A 23,944-nucleotide genomic window follows, 5' to 3' on the forward strand; every position below is an offset into this window, starting at 1 on the left:
ATTAAAAATAGCAATACTACGTTATATCGCTGTTCAACTATAAATATAAGCCATGCTTATGATGTAACACAGCGTCTCATTAATTTCATCGTATACCATTTATAGGGATTTTATACTGTTAATAAAAAACATATTGCTCAAAAACTAAGGGAGATACAAAATAACTAACGACAGATTTAGACTCAATGTGTACAATTGTATAAAAATCAACAAAATTAAAAAGTATTTGTTAGCCTTTCTTATTGACGTGACAACGTCTTAAATTAGGTTGCGGCTCGGAGTCACTCATGAAAAAGTGTAACGCCCGGTAACGTTACGATGCCCGTCCAGTGGGTCCGCCGCACGGGATAAAGCAGATAACTGTGGGTCCGCCGCACGGGATAAAGCAGATAACTATGTTTATTCGTGAAAATGTGGAGTGCTTAGATTCGTCATTTACAACAACTACAACAATAAAGGTAAATAATTGTACACTGATATTTCATTATCGTAAACTATGATTGATTGATTAATTGTTAGATTGACACAAAAGTTGAGAAACTGAGTTTATAGTTTATGTCATACTAATTGACAAATGTTGATAGTGTTAAGTAAATTATTAGTTTAAATCACTCTGCAATCAATCGTAATTCAGTCGATTGAGAAGAAACAGCGCGTATTGCTAGTCAAACATTTAAAATAACAAATTATAACCTCTAACCTGTCATAACAGTGCGACCAAACAAACGAACTAAACCGACCAATCACCACGCGCGGAGTTAGAATTTAACTGTGTTTAGCAAGAATTTCAAATTCCAATTTTAGTAAATGTTTTATTCAACTTTACCATTTACAATAACAAATTTTAATTAATTTCAAATTGTGTACAATGTTTTAGTAAACAAAATATATTTCTATAGTTAAAATTTGTGCAATTCTTATTTTCATTCAATTCCTTGTTCCTATTGTGCAATTTAATAATATTCATATCAATAAATATTCTACCGAGAAAAAGACGTTGTCACGTAAAATCTTCGCCCGTAAAACCGACTTTACAGGCAACCATAATTTTTTTTGGTTAAAGCTTTACTCTGAAAATTTCGTGTTTTACTTTTTTGCAATAAAAACATTAATTTTTTAAAAATATTATTTACAATAAGGCTTTAATGTACTGATCAAGAAAATCTAATCGCAATATTTACTATTTTATAGATTTTAAATGATGACGTGCACAAGTATTATAAAAGTGCCTGCCACTAAAAGGTTTACACCTGCCACTATCAGGATTTTAAACAGAAAAGGAAGAAATCAGTTCAATATAAAGCTGACAGTATTGAAAAAAAAACATGTTCTCATTACAAGCTAGTTTACTATCTCTAACTTAGACATAAATTTAAGATGTATTAAAGTTTAAAGTTTAACAGAAATCCAAAGTTTTGCTCGTTTTAAAATACCACAGGAAAACACATCTTAGGTGAGGAATTCACCATAATAATTGTTAATAAAATTTATTTAAGTTGAGATCAAAAACATAAATGTAAATTTTATCTCAAAGAATCAATATGGATTGCTACCACAAACGTAATTTTAAAGAAATTTTATTTAATACGATTTATGATGGATATTGTTAAATATAAACTTGTTAGAACAAATTTACTTTACCTTGTTAACACTCGTTTAAGAAAGATAATTCAATTTAAATGAACCTATCTTCGTATATTGCAATAGAGGAACTGTGTGGCGAATCTAAGAAAACGAAAACACACACGCGCGTATGAGCCTACACTTAATGCCATGACAAAAATGTTTTTCTTATTTTGCATTAATGCAATTCTTATTTTCATTCAATTCCTTGTTCCTATTGTGCAATTTAATAATATTCATATCAATAAATATTCTACCGAGAAAAAGACGTTGTCACGTAAAATCTTCGCCCGTAAAACCGACTTTACAGGCAACCATAATTTTTTTTAATTAACATTAATTTTCTGTGCATTTAATAAAGTTCCTGATTTAATAGAAATATTGTTTAAATTTTGCAATTAAAAAAAAGAAATGAAGATATTCATAATTTTTGTAGCATTTCATTTCAATCCTCCCATTTTTAAAGTGTTAGAAAACCGGAAATGTAACCTAAATCATTATGTGATTTCCTTTTGTGTAGTCTCTAATGTTTTAGAGCCTTATAACTGGTTTATTCCTTAGACAGCAATGCAAGTATACTAAACATCAGACTTCCACCTACACAGAATTTTTTAAATTCTGTTCGGCAAACTTTTAGAAATGGATGTGTGAGGAGACAATTATAAGTTTTTGAAGATAAACGTTTTAACAACGATGTAATGTTTAAAGAACCCTACTTCACAATGTGCAAAGTATTTTAATAATTTACATTTGGAGGATTTGGGTTTATACGAGTACACTTATGCCCAGAGTGTCATATTTTAATTACATCAGTACACTTGGTGAATATAGCATATGTAACCAAAATGGAGGATCAGTTTGTTTTGGTTTCTTCTGGTTTGACTTCTGTATTTGCAGGCCTCTCATTCTCCTTGTTCCTGTCCTGGTACTTGGACCTGTAGACCCCCTTTGGGTCATATTTGGCTTCCAGTTGTTTGAACATGTCCGGCTTCTTGTTGAATATGAATTTCATCACCTTCTCAACATTCTCCCTCTGCTTCTCCGTGCACTTGGCGCATTCGTTCTCCAGCGCGTCCGGAATATTCTCTGGAACAAAAGGTTGGTTGAGATAGAGCTTAGCATAGCTGAGAATGGTCAAGATTATGATCGAATATATTCGATATCTTATGAGATAATCTTTAGTAACTTTTCAACGTCTTCCCCCTTCTTCTGTCATACATTGGACATAATCGTTATCTAGTTCTCCAAGATGTTCTCTGGAACATACAGTTTCAAGGGACTCAAAGTCAACCTTATTAATATAAAAAGTGTACTAAACTATGCCAGGAATGGCTCAACCTCCTAATGATAAAATACTTGATCATATATGATAGATGTTGCCGATATGATGCTAATAAATCATTCATATTTTAAATGCCAATTTATTGAAATGTTTGTTTCTAAACTTCAACGTATTCTTAACCCTTATAGTTCAATCAAAATTAACAGGTACAGTACAACTTACTATTTAATACCAACCTTTATATGATTGCTTGGTTTGATTGTTTGAACAGATAAAAGAAATAATAACTAGTTTATAGTAATGCAATACGAATTAATGTTCTTATAAAACAATAATTTTATATTATAAATTTTATTTATTTTGTTACTAATATAAAATAACAAACAATAAAATAGTATTTTTAATTAAGGTTTGTTATAAACCATATTGCAATGTAGCGTGTACACAGCCATATTGAAAAGTGTTAATTAAAAATGTAACAAATCCCTATGTTATGTATAATTTAGTAGGTATTAAAATGTCCTATTCCTATTTCCAATGAATTATAATATTAAAGTTCATGAATTCTAAACATAAATATTTGATATTATCTCCGTATAACCATACAGACATAATACAGGCATTATTAGGACTCTTGGTCCTAATAATGCTTGTAGCTTGTTTTTAAACACATGTAGATAGAATTTTAATTTTATATTTTTTAATTGAATACTTTGACTTTAGTTAAAATTTGAAATTAATAAAATAAATTTAAAATTTTTAGATATGAAAATTCAGTATAACTAAAGTTATAATTAATAGTTAAATATATCATTAATAGTTCTTACGCATGCCTTGGTTCTTCTACTGTATGCCTATATGAAAGAGTACTTTACAATCATAACTTAAAATACAACGTCTCCCCTGCAACTGTAATATATCAAAATTGTCAGAGACGTAATTTGTAGTTATATCGGCATTAGCCTAGATGTGAAACCAAACTAACTTAAAGGTGACTATTTTCATTTTTGGAGCATCTTTCCGCAAATCGGTTCTGACCTCCCGGAGTAAATATTTTGTTTATTAAATCTTGATTTTCAGAATTTATATTAATTGAAAAGAAGAAATACGTCGGATTTACACAGTTTAATTTAAAGTTTGAGACCTGAGCTGCGGCGCATCAAAGTTGAAATACAAATTTTTTATAGAGTATTAAAGGTGTGGCATGAATTTTGTTTAAATTTATTGTTACGGAACTGTATTGTGGAAATTCAGAAAATTCTGTATTCAGAAATCTTTTATTGTGGAAAATTATACTAAAGCCAGCCCAAGCACTTTAAAACACTTAGCCCTATAAGATGAGTAGTAAATATTATAACAACTAGTTAGCGTTTTAAAAACAAAATGTTCATACTATACAATTAATTTGAACAAAATTTTCTTATGCCAAAATTGTTCAAAATTCCTAACTAGCAATAACGGCTTTCTCTATAAGAGACCTAACACATACGTTTAGGTTCAATTTTATTTTGAAGGTGATTATACCTTCAAGATTTTAGATAAGATATTCTTCTCCACGGTCAAATCAAAGGAAGATATGGTTACATGTTTTCGTTTCTTTGCCCCATTTCCGCCGTTCCTCTTCCCACTCAAAGGCACTCAAACTTACTCTTGAGCTCTGCCGCATCCGGCGAGCACTTCCCCTCATCCATGACGCACCGGAAATAGGTCTTCAAGAGCCGCTCGTTCTTGAGAATCGGCTCCACCTGGACATTGTCCCAGCGGCTCGAGTAGTGCTGGGCGTCAGCCACGGCGGCGGCCGCCACGACAATCACGACTCCGACTGTCACAACCCCGAACATCATAGGTCCGAACGGCACAACGTCCTGTAGCTAAGTGACTTTCCCGCGTCTTATACACGACCCGGAGGTTAATCGTGCTTGATGGTAAGAATGATGATTCCATTGTGGCAGTCGGTGATTACATCGCTAATCGTCCCAGACGAACAGTGACTTGCAAAATTGATCATCTCATGAGTAATAAATCACTAACAATTTATCTGGTTATGAGTATGATAATTGATTCTTGAAATGATTATATGTTGAACTTTAACTAGATCAGTGCAGGCTGTATTCAGCTTTTTAAAATGTTAGAGTAAAAAAGTGTCTCTATTAGATATTTCTGTACTTAATTTAGTAATTATTAAAAAAATATACAAGGACAATAAGGAATAACCGTACAATGTAATAGATAAAATAGACGATTAAGAGATTTGTACATAAATATTCCAGTTTGTGCGTTATATTCCATTGCTTTATTCTGTTGTTTTTCTCTTCTCTAACCAGAAAACCAAATATAACTCGAATGCCTCTTCACAGTAACAAAAATAAAATGTATATGGCGATACCTATATCAAATATATCCGATGCACAGTTCAACAAAATCTGCAAATTAATTTCATAATTTAGAATTTTGGTTTATATGCCAGTATAATTTAGTGTTTAAGTAAAATTAAAATGAGTTTAATAATTATGAGTAGCCTTTATTACATTATTTATAACACCAACATTTTAAAATGTTCTGTCTGAAATGATGCTTAAATTCAAAGGAATGGAGTTTTTTCAAAGGGCCAGTTGGCATTATTACTGGCCCATTACTTTTCAGCAAATATTTCAAATATACAAAGGATCCAGGATGTACATCCACATTGCACACAAGCTAAAGTTCAAGTCATAGGCTAAGTACCTGTTTGCAAGTACTCTGATATCGATAGTGAATACTAGAATAATCGATTGTGAATACTAGAACAATTGATTGTAAACACTGCAACAATCGATTGTGAATACTAGAATAGTCGATTATAAATACTAAAACTATCGAACGTGAATACTAGAATAATCGGTTGCGAACACTAGAATAATCGATTGTGAAAGATAGTCGGTTGATGTTCACGGTTCGTTAAGGACCTTTTAACAACCTTATGAAAACCTTGTGCCAATTTTCTCCGGTACGTACCAGTAGCACATTTCCCCTCCAAGTGTTCCCCTGGCCCTTGACAGTGAGCGACACCGTGACCGAGGTCGATGTCCTCTCGTTGCAGACAGGACATGTGTCGTTTAGTCGTCACGACAGAAGTTCTTCATTCACTTACAAAACACGACACTGATTACGGCTTCCACCGGAGTTTCCATGTGCGGAGAAACTTAGACCTTACGGAGGTGCTGTTACCAATTTAAGTTAGGAAGTAATTGTGGAACTTACATATGAGGTTTAATACTAAAACGAGCCTCGAGTGATGGGTGCTAAACGGTTCCAAAGAGTTCATCTCTTTACTTTATTCAAGATTTGTTTATACTTTGAAAATAAACGACACACATTTTCCTAGATTTAATCTTTAAATTTTTAAAATCAGATTATATATATATATATATATATATATATATATATATATATATATATACAACGTACTGTAGAACCAATCAATACACGTCGTGCGAGTATCGAGAATAGGCTATTAAACAGTTGAAGGAGAAGAGTCGATACAGTACAACGTCGATGGTATATAAAAAGTACTACAGTTAGGCTACAGACAGGATTTGAACATGTGCTATCTCTAGCTCAGATCCAAAAACCGATGTTTTAGACAAATCAGCCATCGGCACTCTTAACATTAAAAAAATTTAAATTTAAATTATCAAAAAAAATTAAAATTAAAAATTTTCAAAATTTAAAACACATATTTTATTATTATCAAGCTTTAAAACTAGGGGGAAATACAACACAGCTAGAGGGTTAAACTGTAGAGAGCTTTTCAAAGCCTTCTTTTAATTAGGTGACGGTCTAGCACCTTATAAGTTATTGCCAACATTTGCGACAGAAACGGTTCCTATCTTTAAAACACTTTGTATGTCAAATTACGTCTGGTCGATAGCCTTGCACTACTATTCTAAAAGCTAATCCAAGAAATCCGGGGGAAACACTGCCGAGGGTTTTGTTAATGTCAAGTAGTAAACTTAGTTCATGTATTGGGTTTGTTGAGAAGGCATGTTCTGTAAAGGAAAATCACATCCACAAGATATCAGCCAATGTTGCAAAGTATAAATTAATTGTCTTTATAATTTTTGCACAGGGTTATTTATAACGAAAACTTTGGATGAAAGAACGTAGCCAGGAAATAATTGGGGGGAGGGGGGTATTTTCCGTAGTGGACAGAGAGTAAGGCCCCCTTTTGTTCCTTAAAAGGTTCTTGAACCGTTTCTTTGTTGAGAACGATCTTTCAGCAGTGCATGTCAGTAATACTGAATTATTTAAATAATAATAATAGTTTACCAAAAAGTAATTGAAAAAATTGTAAATTGGGGGGCGGAGTTCGGACCCCTTGGACCCCCTCGCTGGCTACGTCCATGTTTGGACGTGAACTTAAAATCTAAAAAAAATTATTATGTAGTCACCTCTAGTTACCTTCTAGAGGCTCCTGTGGAAGCTATGGGATATCTTAAAAGTAATCAAGTAAATTGAATGTCACTTTAAAGTTTCTTAGGTGAACACAATGAAACGAAACAGATGAAGTTTGGACGACCCTAAAATAGGAAAAGCAATATTTCTTTGGTTCTGATTACAAACTAACCAAAACATCCGGTTCACAACAGATGGCATTCAACGTCCCAACTGGGATCCTGGTATAAATGAAGAAGAGTCAATGAAAAACTAGTCTTAGTTCCCACGTTCATGTGGAACGTTTCAATTATTTAAATTAAAACGTTTATTAAATCACACTCTTCTGATACGGTTCCGTGTTTAATTCACATTCTGTAACGATCACCGAAAAAGAAGCTACTTTACAAGTTCTCCTCCGAACCGTCCAAGCATGATAGGCAATGGACAAATTATTATGATTTTCCCGCATTACCTCCTTCCGTTGATTCCGCAAGGCCAAAGCACCAGATCGTATCTGGTATATAAACCAACGAAACCTGGCTTTCAGCAGTTACAGTGATTTGAATACTCTCAGGATGTACGCTGTCGTGGTACTTGCAGGGCTGGTGGTGTTGGCGGTCACGGGACAGAAGTACACCACCAAGTACGATGGCGTCGATATCGACAACATCCTCCACAACGATCGTCTACTCAACAACTACTTCAACTGCATCATGGACAAGGGGAAGTGCTCTCCGGACGGCCAGGAGCTCAAGAGTGAGTAGAATATTTCAGAAAATGAAGGGTACAAGAGGGACAAAAGAAACACCATGAGCGAAGTAAATATGTGTGGAGTACCACAAGACGAGATCTTCGTACTGTTATTGTTTATTCAACAATATACATGATGATAGCGTATTAACTAGACCATGCATTATTTCTTCTCCATAAAATATGTATAGTTCGATATTGATAATCCATACTGAATAGTAAATCAATGATACTTTTCACTAAATATGAAAATTCCTCCTTTTCCTCAAAAACATTTTTGTCATGGCATTAAGTGTAGGCTCATACGCGCGTGTGTGTTTTCGTTTTCTTAGATTCGCCACACAGTTCCTTTATTGCAATATACGAAGATAGGTTCATTTAAATTGAATTATCTTTCTTAAACGAGTGTTAACAAGGTAAAGTAAATTTGTTCTAACAAGTTTATATTTAACAATATCCATCATAAATCGTATTAAATAAAATTTCTTTAAAATTACGTTTGTGGTAGCAATCCATATTGATTCTTTGAGATAAAATTTACATTTATGTTTTTGATCTCAACGTAAATAAATTTTATCTACAATTATTATGGTGAATTCCTCAGCTAAGATGTGTTTTCCTGTGGTATTTTAAAACGAGCAAAACTTTGGATTTCTGTTAAACTTTAAACTTTAATACATCTTAAATTTATGTCTAAGTTAGAGATAGTAAACTAGCTTGTAATGAGAACATGTTTTTTTCAATACTGTCAGCTTTATATTGAACTGACTTCTTCCTTTTCTGTTTAAAATCCTGATAGTGGCAGGTGTAAATCTTTTAGTGGCAGGCACTTTTATAATACTTGTGCACGTCATCATTTAAAATCTATAAAATAGTAAATATTGCCATTAGATTTTCTTGATCAGTACATTAAAGCCTTATTGTAAATAATATTAAAAAAAATTAATGTTTTTATTGCAAAAAAGTAAAACACGAAATTTTCAGAGTAAAGCTTTAACCAAAATAGAAGTGGTTCTTATTATTTTTCAAGTGTACAAAACGTTTTAAACAAGATTTTCTCAGAAAAAGAATAAACATATCCTAGTTTTATAAACAAATATTTTATCATATTTTAGAAACTAGTAACATTCGTTGAAGTGGCAAATCAAACTTCGTATCACAACTTTATATGTTTTCAGCGTTTGTATTAATTAAATAAACTATACATAAAATTAAACGATGGAACATCCCGGATAATGTTATATAAAATATGACCTATTTCAATTTAGTGTCCGATAACAAGGGCTTGATTAAAGAACCGACTGCAAAAAATATTTTAAAAATACGAGTTTTAGTAATTGCCACTTCCAAGACTGCAAAAGTCGCATCATGGTTATAAAACAATAAGGCTAAAAGGAAACCAGCCACTGTTAAAAAAACACTTATAATATGTGTTTTATATCGTGGGTATAAAATTTAACAACTTGTGTTTAAGTACCGCGCTCATATTACGTAAAATATGACAGTTAGGAAAAACCAGATAAACAATAATACTTTATTGCAGAAAATGCAGTAACCATTATATCGCAATCATCGGTCAATTATAATAATTATAAGTACATTTAAACTCTAATGGTAAATTATCTTTGTTTAACTTCAATTATTTTTAATCTTTATTACGGCTAATAAAAAAATAAAATTATAGCAACTGAGAAATTCTACAAACACTGTTTAAGCTTTATTAAAGCTTATTAAGCTTCATATTTTTTAAGATTGTCCGGTTTATTATAAAAAATCTAAAGTTGACACATTAACATTAAGAAATTGTTTAAAAATTATTATTGTTTTCGTTGATGTTATTATAGAAAATGCGATAACATCATAACTGCCATTCAAGAAAAGCCTTTGAACGATTAACTTGCATTCTGAAATAGGTTTAATATAATATCCATGTCAGGAATTTGATTTAATAATCAAAAATATTATTGATGTCAAAAGTAGACATGCGTACAGTCAAAGGGAAACTGCAGGCCCACATGTTCTGCAAATCGCTAATAGTTGTCCTTTTTGTCTAGTGGACTCTGATGTTAATACTCTATAAAGATATGCTGAAGAAACAAAGAAGTTAGACTTAAAAATATGTTGACTAACTAAGTAAAACAACCAAACTATCAGCTAGATTTAATTTATTATGATTTTCTGCTACAGGTTGTACAGCTTTAAAAATTTCTTATGATCTATTTTGTCGCATTACCTATAATATAGTTCACATTATGGAGCATTTTGACCTGCACTTATAAGACAGTTTTCTCAATTTTAAAAGTTAGGTAATGTGCTAAAAAGAAATTTTCACAATTTTCAGTTATAAATCAACTGATAGAGTCGAGAATCCATGACTCGACAGGAAATAATAGTACAGGAAGGAGTTATAGTCAACACGGTCACTATATTCAATTAAGGGGGTTCGGTATGCCCTATCCTTCCCATGTTAATTTGGCCAATTGTATGTACCTTTTTCTCAGAAACCTTTAAAGCTATCATCATCAAACTTTAGGACACTACTATTTAGACCTTTGTTAACATTTAGAGCGGAACAGAAGTTAAAAAAAGAAGTTTTTATTTAATTTGTTGTAAATAAAAAATTATTAATTTTTTGTAAAATAATTTATAATTATAATTTTTTTAATAAAAATTTAAAATAGATTTTTATAATGTCTTCCGCTCTAAATGTTAACAAAGGTCTAAATAGTAGTGTCCTAAAGTTTGATGATGATAGCTTTAAAGGTTTCTGAGAAAAAGGTACATAAAATTAACATGGGAAGGATAGGGCATACCGAACCCCCAAACTGAGAAACTTTATCACATTTTGTCAAATGTTATTATGTCATATGGAAAAAAAATGTACTCAGTTTGTTTATTCTGGCGATTTTCTCGTTTCCATCATAGTTATCCTTGAAAACAATGTATAATGTTAGACTTTTAACTTTTACCTTTCATTATGGTCTGTAGGCCTAAAATCAACAGAGTTCATTCTTGGACAAAGAGGAATCAATACAGTTAGTTACAAATCTCTTGGATCTTTCTATCAAGTGTTATTGCTAGGATGGAGAGAAATTAACGCAGTGCCAATTGCACAGTGTAGCGGGTACAGAGCAGTTATCGCAAGATAACCGGATCAAGCAACGTCCAGTGTGGCTGCTGCTTGGACGGGTGATCGCTGAGCGATCCTGTCCTTGCAAGCAGCCCGCCTGCCCGGCCGTTGGTGGTGGTTCGGAAGTCACCTTTAAGCCGTTGGTCCCCAGGTTAAGTGATAAAGAGGGCTTCTTAGCCCTAACTTCGCTTGGTAATATTATATATGTGTTCTTTACTTTGCTTTACTTTACTTTACTTTACAATAACAGTACGTGAAGGAGATCCTGTAAGATCACGTACTGGACTAATCTCTATGTTGCTCTGCTCCAGAATCATTACTTTACCACAATTACGTAGTTTACTACTTTACTGCGAAAACTTAAAAATTATATTTTATAGTTCCACTAGCATGTCTTGATTTAAAGTGTATCTCAAGTGTATGAGAAACATAGTACCGTGGATTGTACAGCGTGCCAATATTAAAAAATGGCACTCTGTCAGGAATCGTGTAGTGACTTGGCGGTCATCTTTATTTTAGCCTCATCAGAATAATGCTACACTTTTGTAGCCTACCTTAGTTTAAGTTATAATTATGGTTGATGTCTCAGTTTTTATTATATAATCGACACTTGTTTCTCTCATTCTACAAAATAACTCATTACATGTTCGTCCAAGCCTTCACGTCAAACGCCTAAAGCAATAAAGGAACAAAGGCGTAGTAAATGTCAATTTGTATTATCATAGGTGCTATAAATAGGTGATGACTTTGAAAGATGTCATGGGTGTTGAAAGTTGCAAAATATAGAAATACCATTTATGCAGTTTGCTCTGTTTAAAATAAAAAATGTCTATAGAAGATCAATAACGGTATTTTTGTAGTACACAAAGATCATCGGGTGACAGGTGTAAATCTAATGCTTTTTAGTAGGTACACCACCAGAGCTGCTGGTGCTGCACGATGTTAAGAGGTTGTACGAACCTCGCATGGAAACTTGGTGAATTAAAACCAACTCTTGATAGCGCTCTTCCTATATAGCTGCTCTTCATGTACAGCGCTTGACGTGCTTTCATAGTGTTTTCACTTATTTGTTTCTTTTTTTATGATTTTCTCTTTACGTTCTTGCCGTGTAGATAAGACAATGATGACTGTTTCAGAAAACCTTCCTGAAGCGCTGGAGAACGACTGTGAAAAGTGTAGCGAGAAGCAGAAAGCCGCTGGAGATAAGGTCCTCAGGTTCTTGTACGAGAAGAAGCCCGAGATGTTCCAGCAGCTGGAGGCCAAGTTTGACCCTGATGGCAAGTACAGGGTCAAATACACCAACAAGGCCGCCAAGAAGGGGGTAAAACTGTGAGCATCGCCCGTTATGAGTAATACTACTACCGTTCTTCTCTCTAGTATCTCTAGTGTCTTTAAACAATAAACGCTGTTTTATTTTTATATTGTCCAGTGTTGATTCGACCCACTTTACTTTTTATGCTATGTATGCTTGATGGAAGTCAACAGGGTTTAATATAAAATAAATTTTTATTTCTTCCACAATTAATTTATTATTAAAATCATTTTCGCCGGTTAAGGCATCATCTGTTGTTATTAACAGAAAAACACATATACATAAAATGAAAAAAAAAACATATGATAAAATAGTTGGAATAAAATTTGAAACCAATTGTAAAAACCAAAAAGTAATAAATTATAAAAGTATATGTATAAAAATATGGTTTGCAATTCATAATTTTGAATTCTTTTACTAATGGTAGAAAAATGTCATTGAAATTTACAAAAGGTTGGGGTAAACATTTATCTTTCAAAACCGTTATAAATGCACTTTAAATTTTGTTTCTTTTAAAAACTACATTTGATGAATCATCAAATGTAGTTGGTGATCATCAAATCATCAAACTTTATATGGTGATTTTCCCTTACAGTATGTTTAACCAATTTAGATTTTTCAAATTTTTCTTTTTTATAGTTATAAATACGTTCTTTTAGCCTCGTTTCCACAGGTCTTGATGTTTGTACGTTATAAATCTTTTTACATCCACAGTCAATTTTATATATTACATTCTTGGTTTTCTGTTTGTTTTTTGTTTTAAATTTTGTTACTTAACTTCTTAGATTATTTGGCGACTTAAAAAGAGTGATGATGTTAAATTTAGAATTTATATGACGGATTTTTCTGATGTTCCTTATACATAATGAATAGTTACAGTAGTGAGATAATTAGGATTATGTTTTTTGTTCATTTGTTTGCAACTTCTGTTTTTAGTCTTATTTCGTTCAATAATTGACTGAGTATAGTTATTATTAATCAAAACGTTCTGTAGGATAATTTTCCTTTAAAATTATATCTCTGCTATCAGTCACCGAATTATCAATCTTCTGGAGCAAACTTTGCACTAATCCAATGTTTACATGTTGAGGATGATTTTAATTATAATTAAGATACTGTCCACTGAAAGTCTTCTTGTACAATAATGTTGTTTTAAGTTTGTTTTCTTTTGTTTTTGTTATCAAAACATCAAGAAATGGGATTTCACTATTAACCTCATTTTCAATGGCAAATTTGTCGATAGCCTAATTGTATTGATGTATTTTAAAAAAATATTTGGAATGTTCATTTTATTTTCCCATACACAAAAGGCAGCATCAACATATATATTTGACAGTTGAAACATTATACAGTTCCAAGCTTATTTTGGTCTGTTTTCTAGTTTGTTTTAAAGATCATTACAAATACACCTACGTGTTAGTTACAAATAATTTGTTAAAAAACAGTTTATAACTATACATTTTCTTATAGGCATTGGAATGAACAATTAGATAAGGAGAAATGTTTTGATACAATGCCCATACCAGTAAATTTGTCCAAACAAAATCCCAGATATACAATGTTAAAATAATATTCTTGTATGTGGATACAATTTATTTCATAAACCAAATAATGAGTACTAGTGTTATAGCGGTCTTGTTAGAAAGTTCTCAAAATTATTGACTGAAACCGGTTAAATAACTATGTCTAGTGTAAAGCCAATAATTTGAAAATAATAAGTTAATATGTCAATTTGAAGTTAATGAAATTCATAACTAAAATCTAATATAAATTTTAAAATGTAATGATTTCATGCATTTTAGTTACAAATTTAAAATATATGAAGATGAAAAGAATTTGTTGTAGGAAAATTCTTTTTATAAGAACTTTTTACTCTGGGAATGATAGTTTTATTATATGCTTAACGTTTTTACAACAAAAAACTTATACAAATATTTTATATTCGCCATAAAAATAGTATTCAAATGTTATGAAAGATAAACAAATTGAAAACTGATTTTTCTATGAAACCGAAGTATTGCAGAAGCATTTTTTTTATAAAACTAAAAATAACACATTTTTCAAATGACTTTATTTGTATTATATATACAAAAGGGCGAATTTAGGGCCATAAGGCCCTGTCTTACAATTAACCCTTATATAATAATATAGAACTTAAGTAAAATAAAACTACTACATTTAAAATAAAACAAAATTATATCATAAAGGTATCTTTAAGAATTTAGTACACATACATTCATACAATAAATTCATACACACATTCACTAGCACCCTATCCGTCCTCCAAAACCTACCCCAACTAACCCATCGCTGACATCGTTTATAGCAATTTTGCTTTCAGTAAGGCTGCAAACCGGTTTCGACTCCCTACTGACTTAATATGGTTAGGAAGGGAATTCCAAGCCCGACAAGCAGTAACGACAAATGATTTGTTGTAAGTTGAGGTTGTTGAGGTTCGATGGCGGGGAATAAGAAGAATTGATGAGGCCATTCTTGTCTCTCTTGCGCTTGTTTCAGAGATCAATTTGAATTTGTCAGCCAGATATATAGGCTCTACAGAGTTAAGACTAGAATACACCAAAATAAGAATTTTTAATAATCTTGTATCTGCCAATTTTAGAATGGAATTTTGAATATAGATATGCGTTATATGGTTGTCACGTCTTAGATCAAATACAAAACGTAAACAGTAATTTTGGCATCGCTGCAATTTGTTAGCCAGATCCACAGTCATATCATTGATTATAGAGTTACAATATGAAAAATGAGGAAAAAGCAGTGTTTTTTACCAGTAAAAGTTTCACACGTTCTGGCAAGAAGTGCTGCATCCTCTTTAGTGAGTGAACTGAAGCAAACACCTTCTTACAGATGCCCACAACAGCATCACACCATCCAAGAGTTGTGTTCATAGTTAGACCCAAATTTTTCACTTTGTCACAGTACGGAAGAGAAACGTTGTTTACAGTAATTTTGGGCATATTACTGTAATTTTCCATAGGGGAAAACACTAATTCGAGTTATTTTAAAAGCAATCAATTTATAAATAGAAAGGATTATAAATCGAGAGTTAATTGTATCTTAGAACATTGAAAAACCAAAATAATGTTCCTTTACGATAAACAACTAACGGAGGTTTTCAGTTTTCGCGGTATTTACGCGGTTTAGTATTTACGATAACCACAGAGTTATAGTAGTTACTAGTAAACAGATGTTACTAGACTAATAGTTACTATCCACTACTATCACTACTATGACTGATCCATTACTATCACCAATAAATATAAAATGGATCATTAATCCAACGGTAAACAATTTGGTACCGAAACGTAAACGTGAAGTTTTGTGTATTTCTCACAAATACTTTTATACAAGTACAATGGTTCTACAAAATTCAAAATGTGTTTTACTTCAGTATTGTGATTTAACCTCATCTTAAGGCACTCATCATTGAGAGGGATTACTTATCAAACTAGGTAATCAATTACCAGAGTGCGTTTCTTACAGAGTATTCATAATGAATTATTATGGTACAAAAATATCTTGTACACTATTATGCTTCTTTCCTGTCTTTTCACTTCAATCAAACTACATAAATAATGTCATTAGTTAAGAAAAATTTTAATTTTTAAATGTTGAACTCATGGAAGTTGTTTTCCTTGTACATACATTGATCTAATCTTAATTATTATAAAAAATAAATAAAGACCATCTACTAGATGTTGTAATGATTAAAAATTTTGCGATTCCTATGACGGGTATTCCTGGACACTCTTAAGAGGGTGAGGGGGAAGGGGAACTGGTGTGTCCCCATTAAGGACAACCAGTTTTTATCGTCTGTTCTTTTGCTATTAACGTTTATTGGAAGTTAAGTCAATCTCCACACATGTTGTAAATATAGGTTTTATGTAATTGTCTTAACATATTTTATTTCTTCAAGTGTAATATAAATGTATTATTTACCCTTTTCCTAAGAATGGAGCATTTTCCATTTGTCAGAACTGCATAATGCCCCCATTTAAACTCTTTTGAAGTTTCTTTCCCTAATTCACTGCAGTACAAGAGTAAAAGGAAAATATACAGGAAATAAAAAGTGGTTTATGGCTCTTCCCATAGATCATAACTCAGTTCAACTCATGACTCAATAACTACGTAGCTTAACATTTTAGAGAATTGTTTTACATTCAAGTATATTTTTTATAACGAGAAATATTATTGAATGTGCTTAGAAGTGAGGGATTATTATTATAAAATGTTAGTTAAAAAAATACACATGGGCATTCTATGGTTCCGAAAATTTAAATGGATTTTTATATATATTAAAAAAATTGTATTAGAATCACTATTTTACATTACAAGAATTGTAACTGTTTGAAATGTTATTCTGTAGGTGTTTAATTACATTGTAACATTTTCGTAATGGCAAAAGTATCAAAATCTGTTTAGAAATGTAGAATCTTTGCAAAAACAATCACAAAATACAATAGGCTATAGCTTGCCTATTGTATTTTGTATGTACGAGTATATGCCTTCTGGGCATATATTTATTTTATTTTTTCTTAATTTTAACGGTATTTCTATAAATGTACAGAACTTTATTGAAATCATGCATTGAATTTACAAACAAAACATTGTGTGGGAAAACATTAATAAATACTAATATTTTATTTTAATTGCTCACCATAGAGATTTTTTCCCAGGTGTCAACTACGAGGAACAAAGGGGGTTGTATACGAGATGTTTGCTAAGGTGAGTATTTTATAGAAAATGACTGAAAACGCTAAAAAATTAGTCATGGACAATAGAGAAAGGAAGAGCCCAAGATAGAACTCCTCTGCCACAATTTAATGTCATAATGTTTTGGAAAATATTATATTTTAATATAAATATTAAAAGATCATGTGAAACCTCATACGATGCCCAAAGGCCGTACGTTTTTTCGTACACAGTATGATCAAAAATAGGAAAACTTAGTTGGTTTATTTTCGTTTTATTTCAAATAAACAATGTTCATTTCATTTCCAAATTGTAATTTTTGCACTTTGATTTTATTTTCAAAGGTAAACTTATATTTTGTATGGGCCGTTTCAAAATTAAAGATTTCATCTTCAGGCAACTCCATGAAAATAAATGTAAATGTCTGATTACAAGCAATTTTAGGTTACATATATTGTCAGAGAAAGACAGGCTGAGTCATCATTTTCAGCCAAACAGTCGATGACTAAGACTTTACTTATATTTACGTGGATAAGAGTTGATTTTAAACGTATCAAGGCATTTTCATGCATTCTTTTGGTTGGCCGACGCGGAATTTATTTTATTTACGTGTCGATAGTTTTAAAAGTTTTTCCAACCAAATAAATATGTTCTGCAAAAATATTATTATTTACTACTTTTAACACTTTTGTACTAGAACTACTGATGATTGATTTCTTTCTTAGAGGAAATTTCTCTACCCGTTTCACGGGATTATGCGTTGTGTTCTACACAATACAAACTGATGTATGTTTCTAGACTAACATAAATATTTTTACCGCAATAGCACGTTTTTAGGAAAAAGGTGTAGCAAATATTTTGAAATGCTTAAAATGTCGAAATTTGCTTACAATTTGGAATTTAATTAAAAATCTACTTTCGAACATTGTTTTTTTTTAAAAAAATACGAGTTTAAGATTGTTCAATAGTACTGAAAACATTAGTGAAACCCGCATATTTATAAGACAACGATTTGTAATTGCCAGTAAAGAAGGCAACAATTAAGAATCAAATAGACATCCTCATTTTGGAGACTCAAAAGCTGACGAAAATATTTAATGTTGCATTTATTTCTAAATGCAAACTTTTCTTGGAGTATCCGAAAACCTAAAATCAAAATGATTTGGTTACTCAGTGTAAATGTACACACGTATTGCAGAGATTTAATGTGATATTCTTCGTTTGTCTTCTGTTCTTGGTGATTCTTGAAATTCAAATTTTCAGTTGTTAAATGTGCCTTCCACATCTCCATCCCAGCACTATTATTAATACGTGCCGACAAACGGATATTTTAAAGGTAAAAGAATAAACCGTGCGTAACAATACATCTTTACTATCACTACTCATGATCAACAATGATTGTTTCTTGTAAAAAGTCACTTATGGTAGATTAAACCTTGTATCCCCTCTCCTGGGCAAGTTTGCGGTACTTGACCCTGTACTTGCCCTCAGGGTCGAACTTCTCCTCCAGTTGTCGGAACAAATCGGGCTTCTTCTCGTACATGTACTTCAGCACCTTCTCCCCGCCTTGTTTCTGCTTCTCACTGCACTTGGCGCACGCGTTCTCCAGGGCTTCGGGGATGTGCTCTGGAACAGGGTGGAACATCGTCAGTGCCGTATTTGAAGAGTGTCAAAATATTATTGCTTTAGGCTCCCCGAGATAACATTAACCCAGTTCAAATCGTAATAGTAATACAAACTATAAAAGATTTTTCAAAGATCTAAGAGATAAAATTCAAATAAATACAAAATAAAATATAAAAATAAATAATAAAAATGTATCATAGCACAAAATTAAAACCCAATTATTAAATTATTAAAGAAGGAAAGAAAGATAAAGATAATTCAAAATATATAAATCTTGTAGGAATAAAGACGCCAGTATATATGTGAAGTAAATTTGAACTATTGTATTGAGAAAACCATTCATAAAACTGACAGGATTTTACCCAGGATGGAACGTCTCCACAATTTTGATATGTGACTTATATTGCGTATTAATAAGTTAAAATTCCAGGACACGTGTGTATGTTTTAGTTTTCTATAACGGTTGCTAACATTAATGTTTCGTTGATAATAATAAAAACTTACTACTGTAACCTTTTGCCATCTAGTATACAGGGTGTTCAGTAAAATTGTTCTATTAGGTACTTTGGAATTCTGCTTTACACATAAAAATGAGCAAAAAAGTCCATATGAAGGTTTGTCTTAAAACATGCAATTTTCCGCGTATCTGTCTGTATGTTTATTTAATAAAAATATTATATCTCTTGAACCAGTTAAGATAAAGTTATGAAACTTAAGAATTGTTTTGATGTTTGGTAGGGTTAAAAAAATATTAATGAAATATTTTTACCCGTTTCAAAATAGCGTGTGTTTAAAATGTTATAAGTCAATAAAAAACTGGCATAGTTTTTTAGAGTTATCAGTTATTTGTTGCTTCTAGCTTGTGCAAGCATACCTTTAAAGTGGCCGTGCTCGATATGCGTTGACGTATTTCGTTGGAAAAGGTATCGTTGGAATTATCATAATGCTTCAAAATACTTGGTATCTTCTAAAATTTGTACAACCTATTTAAAACAGCTGGTGCCTGTCAAAAGACATAATATTAGTTGCTCCCGGCTTGAGCAAATACCTTCAAAGTGATCGTGCTCGCTTATGTGTTCACGGATTTCTTTGAAAAATGTACCATTGGAATTGGTATAAAAATGAATAAATAGTTGGTACTCTATGAATTTTTATAACTATACTAGTTGTTTTGTTAATTGACTTTAGAAATGTTAAACACACGCCATTTTGAAACGGGTGAAAGGATTTTGTTGATATTTTATTTTCAAAAAGGACTACCAAAAGTTAATGCAGTTCTCAAGTTTCACAATTTTATCTTCACTGGTTCAAAAGATATAGTATTTTTTTTATAAAAAGCACATACAGGCAGATTGAAGTAAAACTAAAGATTTTAGTACATACCTTCATATACACTTTTTCGCTCATTTTTATGTGTAGAACAAAATCCTAAAGTATTGGAACACTTTACTGAACACCCTGTATGCTACCATATACTACACGCAATAGTGATGTGCACGGTTATCATTCAATTTTAGACACACCCTTGGAATTGTATAATGCGAAACTTTCAAAGATTTTAAATTTTTATGTGATGAAGTAAGCGCTTCATAGCATTTTACTGCTTTGTTGGCTGCTAAATGTGAACAATTTTCCTTTTGCGGTTGAATCTTTCATCGTTTCAGATACGAATCCGTTTGAATGTACTTTAAAAGTGACGTATAAAAACAGGTATTTTTATGTCTCGTAGTAAAACCTGAGACATAAAAACCTCATATAAATAAACCTCTGTCAAGCTTAAGTTTTGCATCATCTTCAGGAAGAAACTCCAAACTCGAAACTTTAAGAAGTATCCCATTCACTAATCACACTTATCTTAATTGGCTGGCAGAATAGTTTTTGACAAGCCAATTTTACAATGTTTGAACATGCATTTGCATTACTGCAGGTAATTTATCTTTCGGCCTAGTAAATAGTGGGCGTAACATCAATTTCAATCTAGATCAAAGATGTTCCAAATGTAGATGGAAAACTCTTTACTTTTAAACGGTGATGATAATTCCACACCGCGAAATTCCACTTGGTAAACAGTGGAGGAAGTTTCCACTCAACAATATACACGTATGTAGTAAAAGAGAAGTTGAGATCGTCTAAGCCAATCTATTGGATCTCTTCCGTAACACTAGACGCTAGACGGGTTGCACAACCTTCTCATATTCCCACAACAACTTACACCATTTACTCCACTTTTCCTTGTTGTTTGTTTTAAAATCTCTAAGTCAGTATTGGTTGAACCTACCGAGGCAAAAGTCAAAGAAGTACCTTAATGTATTTTCCGATAGGAAGAGAACCATAAAATCAGGTATGGTTGATTTTATCAAGAACATTGGGTACTTCGTTGAGTGCTTTCAAGCAATCTTGGGATCATACAAAAATGAAGTATTGGTGCAGTTTTTAATGCAAGATGAGTTGTGAAATGTAAATAATTTAGGTTGTTTTTCCTTACCTGTAAATTATTTTTAAAGATACATAGCCACGCTTAAATTTGAAGTTGTAAAAAAACTCATGTTGTAAACATTGAAGAGTCTAAAAGGTCGACTGTGCTCATGGGTTTTCGTTCCCTCAGATAATTATCCAAACCTAGACGCCTCACTGAGGTCTGTACTAGGACTAGTAAAGAGAACGTTCTAATTTAAGGTGTAGTACTAGGCCTAAACGTGGGATCGCGCTGTAGCTGTGTTTCCAGTAAGAATTCTGTAGTTTATATTTTCATCGTTACTATGAATGTTCAAATTCTGTAGAGTCTTTCAGAATATTCTTTATGCGTTTGTTGTTCAATGTGGTGTTGAGTAACCTTCGCAATAAAGATGTATCCTTAGATATCGGTTATACAGTAGCATGTTCTAGACCTGTTCAACAAGTTGAGAGCCTTGACTTAAACAGGCTATTCTTGTTATGATATTTGTAAGAAAAAGTTAGTTGCAATTACCAGCATCGTAATTGTGGGCGTGCATATTAATCACATATAAGAAGTATGAGCTGATGTGCATTAATACATATTATATCAGCATGTACACAAGATATAATCATTGAAAACATGCATTATCATGGGGAAAGTTCTGAACCATTCACGGGCAAAATTTATTGAGGATTTAAACCTATGTTAATGGTTGTCATGTGGAAAATCTCAACTATTTCTCAATCAAAAGTTCTAAAAACACCACGTGGAATTGTTACATCTCTCAAGTTACTTTTTGAAGTGCATAAATGAAGCGTAATTATAATTATTCCAAGTTTAGTAATTTCAACTGCATACCGTTTCATAATAGTTTAATTTCATCAGGCTTTTCTTCTACATTTTGTAAAAGTTTTTTCCCTTGTACATTATCAAAGAATAAAACAAGATTTAAGGCCTTTCAGAAATTTATTTACGCCGTGAGTAGTCAGTATAGTTTTAGAGAGTAAGACAAGACATAACAAAAGGTGTATAACACTGACTTTACTAAATTTAATTTAATTAATTAATCGCTATTATTTTCGATGGAAGAAATATTTTATACACAATATATCGAACGATCATCTTTTAAGCTCACAGGAATATAACTTAAGTTACTTAATTCGGTAACTTTTAGTTTTTACAGCGAGCTCAGACATTAAGTATTAAACAAGTGTATTTGATTTATTGTAATAAAATGTACATTATAATTATAAAATTGTAAAATTTTAAAAGTCCCACATTAGTACATAGTTGTATTTTTAAGAAACGAATTAAAATGTTTACTCTGTGGAAGGCCGAGGCAAAATGCGTATCTAGACACTAACAAGTTTTTCCACGAACGGAGCAGGGGCTCTGCTTAGTTTTAACATATAAAATCTTACATTAATAACTTTTTTCACAAATTTCCCTTGGACTATTTCAAAAATATATTCTATTACATATGATGCAGATACGGTACAATCTTGTAACACATTCTGTTAAACCATCTAAATTTTTACTTAGTCTGTTCCCTTCTCGAATTAAACTGCTGTATTACTAAAAGATTATATAATGTCCCAAATAAGAAATAGACAAAGTAAAAGTTTTAACATTACATCTGTTATATGGCTACGTGAAGTCAAAAGAACCACGTGCTTGGTTATAGCCAGCTATTTTATAAAAAAGTTTAGTGAAAAATAAGGGTCCTAACAGTGATCTCTGAGGCACTCCAAACCTTCCGAAACGAGGAGACCGCCGGCACAGCAGTTTTACTCACTTTTCAGTTCCTCGCCATCTGGAGAGCACTTCCCCTTATCCATGATGCAGTTGAAGTAGTTGAGGAAAAGGCGGTCATTTTTGAGGATGTTTTCGAGATCGACGTTGTCGAACTTGGTGGTGTACGTCTCCCCCGTAACCGCCACCACCATCAGCCCTGTAAGTACCACGACCGCGTACATCTCGAGACTATAGGACACACTGAGACTACCTTGAGAATGTGGTGTTCATGTATATATATATACTGGTCTACTCTGGCGCAACTCGGCCTTGTCTGTTTCTTGCGGAAATTATCGCAGTAGACGTAGTAGACGTGCCACTGCGTGAGAGTGAGTCATGGTTGGCAGGTTTTCAATATATTCAAGCACATCCAGACTACAAAAACTTATAGCTTAATTAACGAATTGTAGAATAGCAAGTAATGGAAGCATTGCAAGGGTTTACGTTTACCATTCTTCGCTTTCATATGCACAAAGTGTATGGAGAAAAAGTGCTGTTTAGGGAAAGTTGTTTCTGAGTCGTGATAAAAACTCTTCTTTGTGTTCCCGAAAAGTTAATTTAAAAACATGAAATACACATATATGTTAATTGCAGCTGAGTCGGCTAGACTTAAATGCTGTCTTCTCTCAGACGTATTCTTATGTATTTATATTTTTGTTTTTGCATTTTTGTCTAAAACTCATAAAAAAAACAAATGTTCTTAAAAAGACACAGCAAAGGTGGTTATTCTGAAGCTCATTAATAATGGAACGACCAGCATTCCTTAAATGCTTAGTACAAAATGTACAAACATATAATTATGATTGTGAATGAAGATGCTTCATTGAAAATAACGCAAATAGTATAATAATTATGTTATTA

At 32.1% G+C, this 23,944-nt stretch overlaps 3 protein-coding genes across 3 annotated transcripts; 1 reads left to right on the forward strand and 2 right to left on the reverse strand.

The window, feature by feature from the left end:
• Nucleotides 1–2,407: 2,407 nt before the first annotated feature.
• On the reverse strand, nt 2,408–4,825 carry LOC124355334 (ejaculatory bulb-specific protein 3-like). Its single transcript, XM_046806431.1, has 2 exons — nt 4,554–4,825; nt 2,408–2,709 (listed from the first exon to the last, which is right to left on the reverse strand). The coding sequence occupies exons 1-2, from the start codon at nt 4,747–4,749 to the stop codon at nt 2,477–2,479; spliced, it is 429 nt and encodes a 142-aa protein (XP_046662387.1). The 5' UTR covers nt 4,750–4,825; the 3' UTR covers nt 2,408–2,476.
• A 3,027-nt stretch (nt 4,826–7,852) lies between these two features.
• On the forward strand, nt 7,853–12,620 carry LOC124355339 (ejaculatory bulb-specific protein 3-like). The gene is made up of 2 exons (XM_046806437.1): nt 7,853–8,077; nt 12,338–12,620. The coding sequence occupies exons 1-2, from the start codon at nt 7,897–7,899 to the stop codon at nt 12,532–12,534; spliced, it is 378 nt and encodes a 125-aa protein (XP_046662393.1). The 5' UTR covers nt 7,853–7,896; the 3' UTR covers nt 12,535–12,620.
• Nucleotides 12,621–18,582: 5,962 nt separating this feature from the next.
• Nucleotides 18,583–23,310, reverse strand: LOC124355338 (ejaculatory bulb-specific protein 3-like). The gene is made up of 2 exons (XM_046806436.1): nt 23,085–23,310; nt 18,583–18,852 (listed from the first exon to the last, which is right to left on the reverse strand). The coding sequence occupies exons 1-2, from the start codon at nt 23,263–23,265 to the stop codon at nt 18,656–18,658; spliced, it is 378 nt and encodes a 125-aa protein (XP_046662392.1). The 5' UTR covers nt 23,266–23,310; the 3' UTR covers nt 18,583–18,655.
• Nucleotides 23,311–23,944: the final 634 nt, after the last annotated feature.

The sequence above is a fragment of the Homalodisca vitripennis genome, chromosome 2 (genome assembly GCF_021130785.1).
Source record: "Homalodisca vitripennis isolate AUS2020 chromosome 2, UT_GWSS_2.1, whole genome shotgun sequence".
Taxonomy (NCBI): domain Eukaryota; kingdom Metazoa; phylum Arthropoda; class Insecta; order Hemiptera; family Cicadellidae; genus Homalodisca; species Homalodisca vitripennis.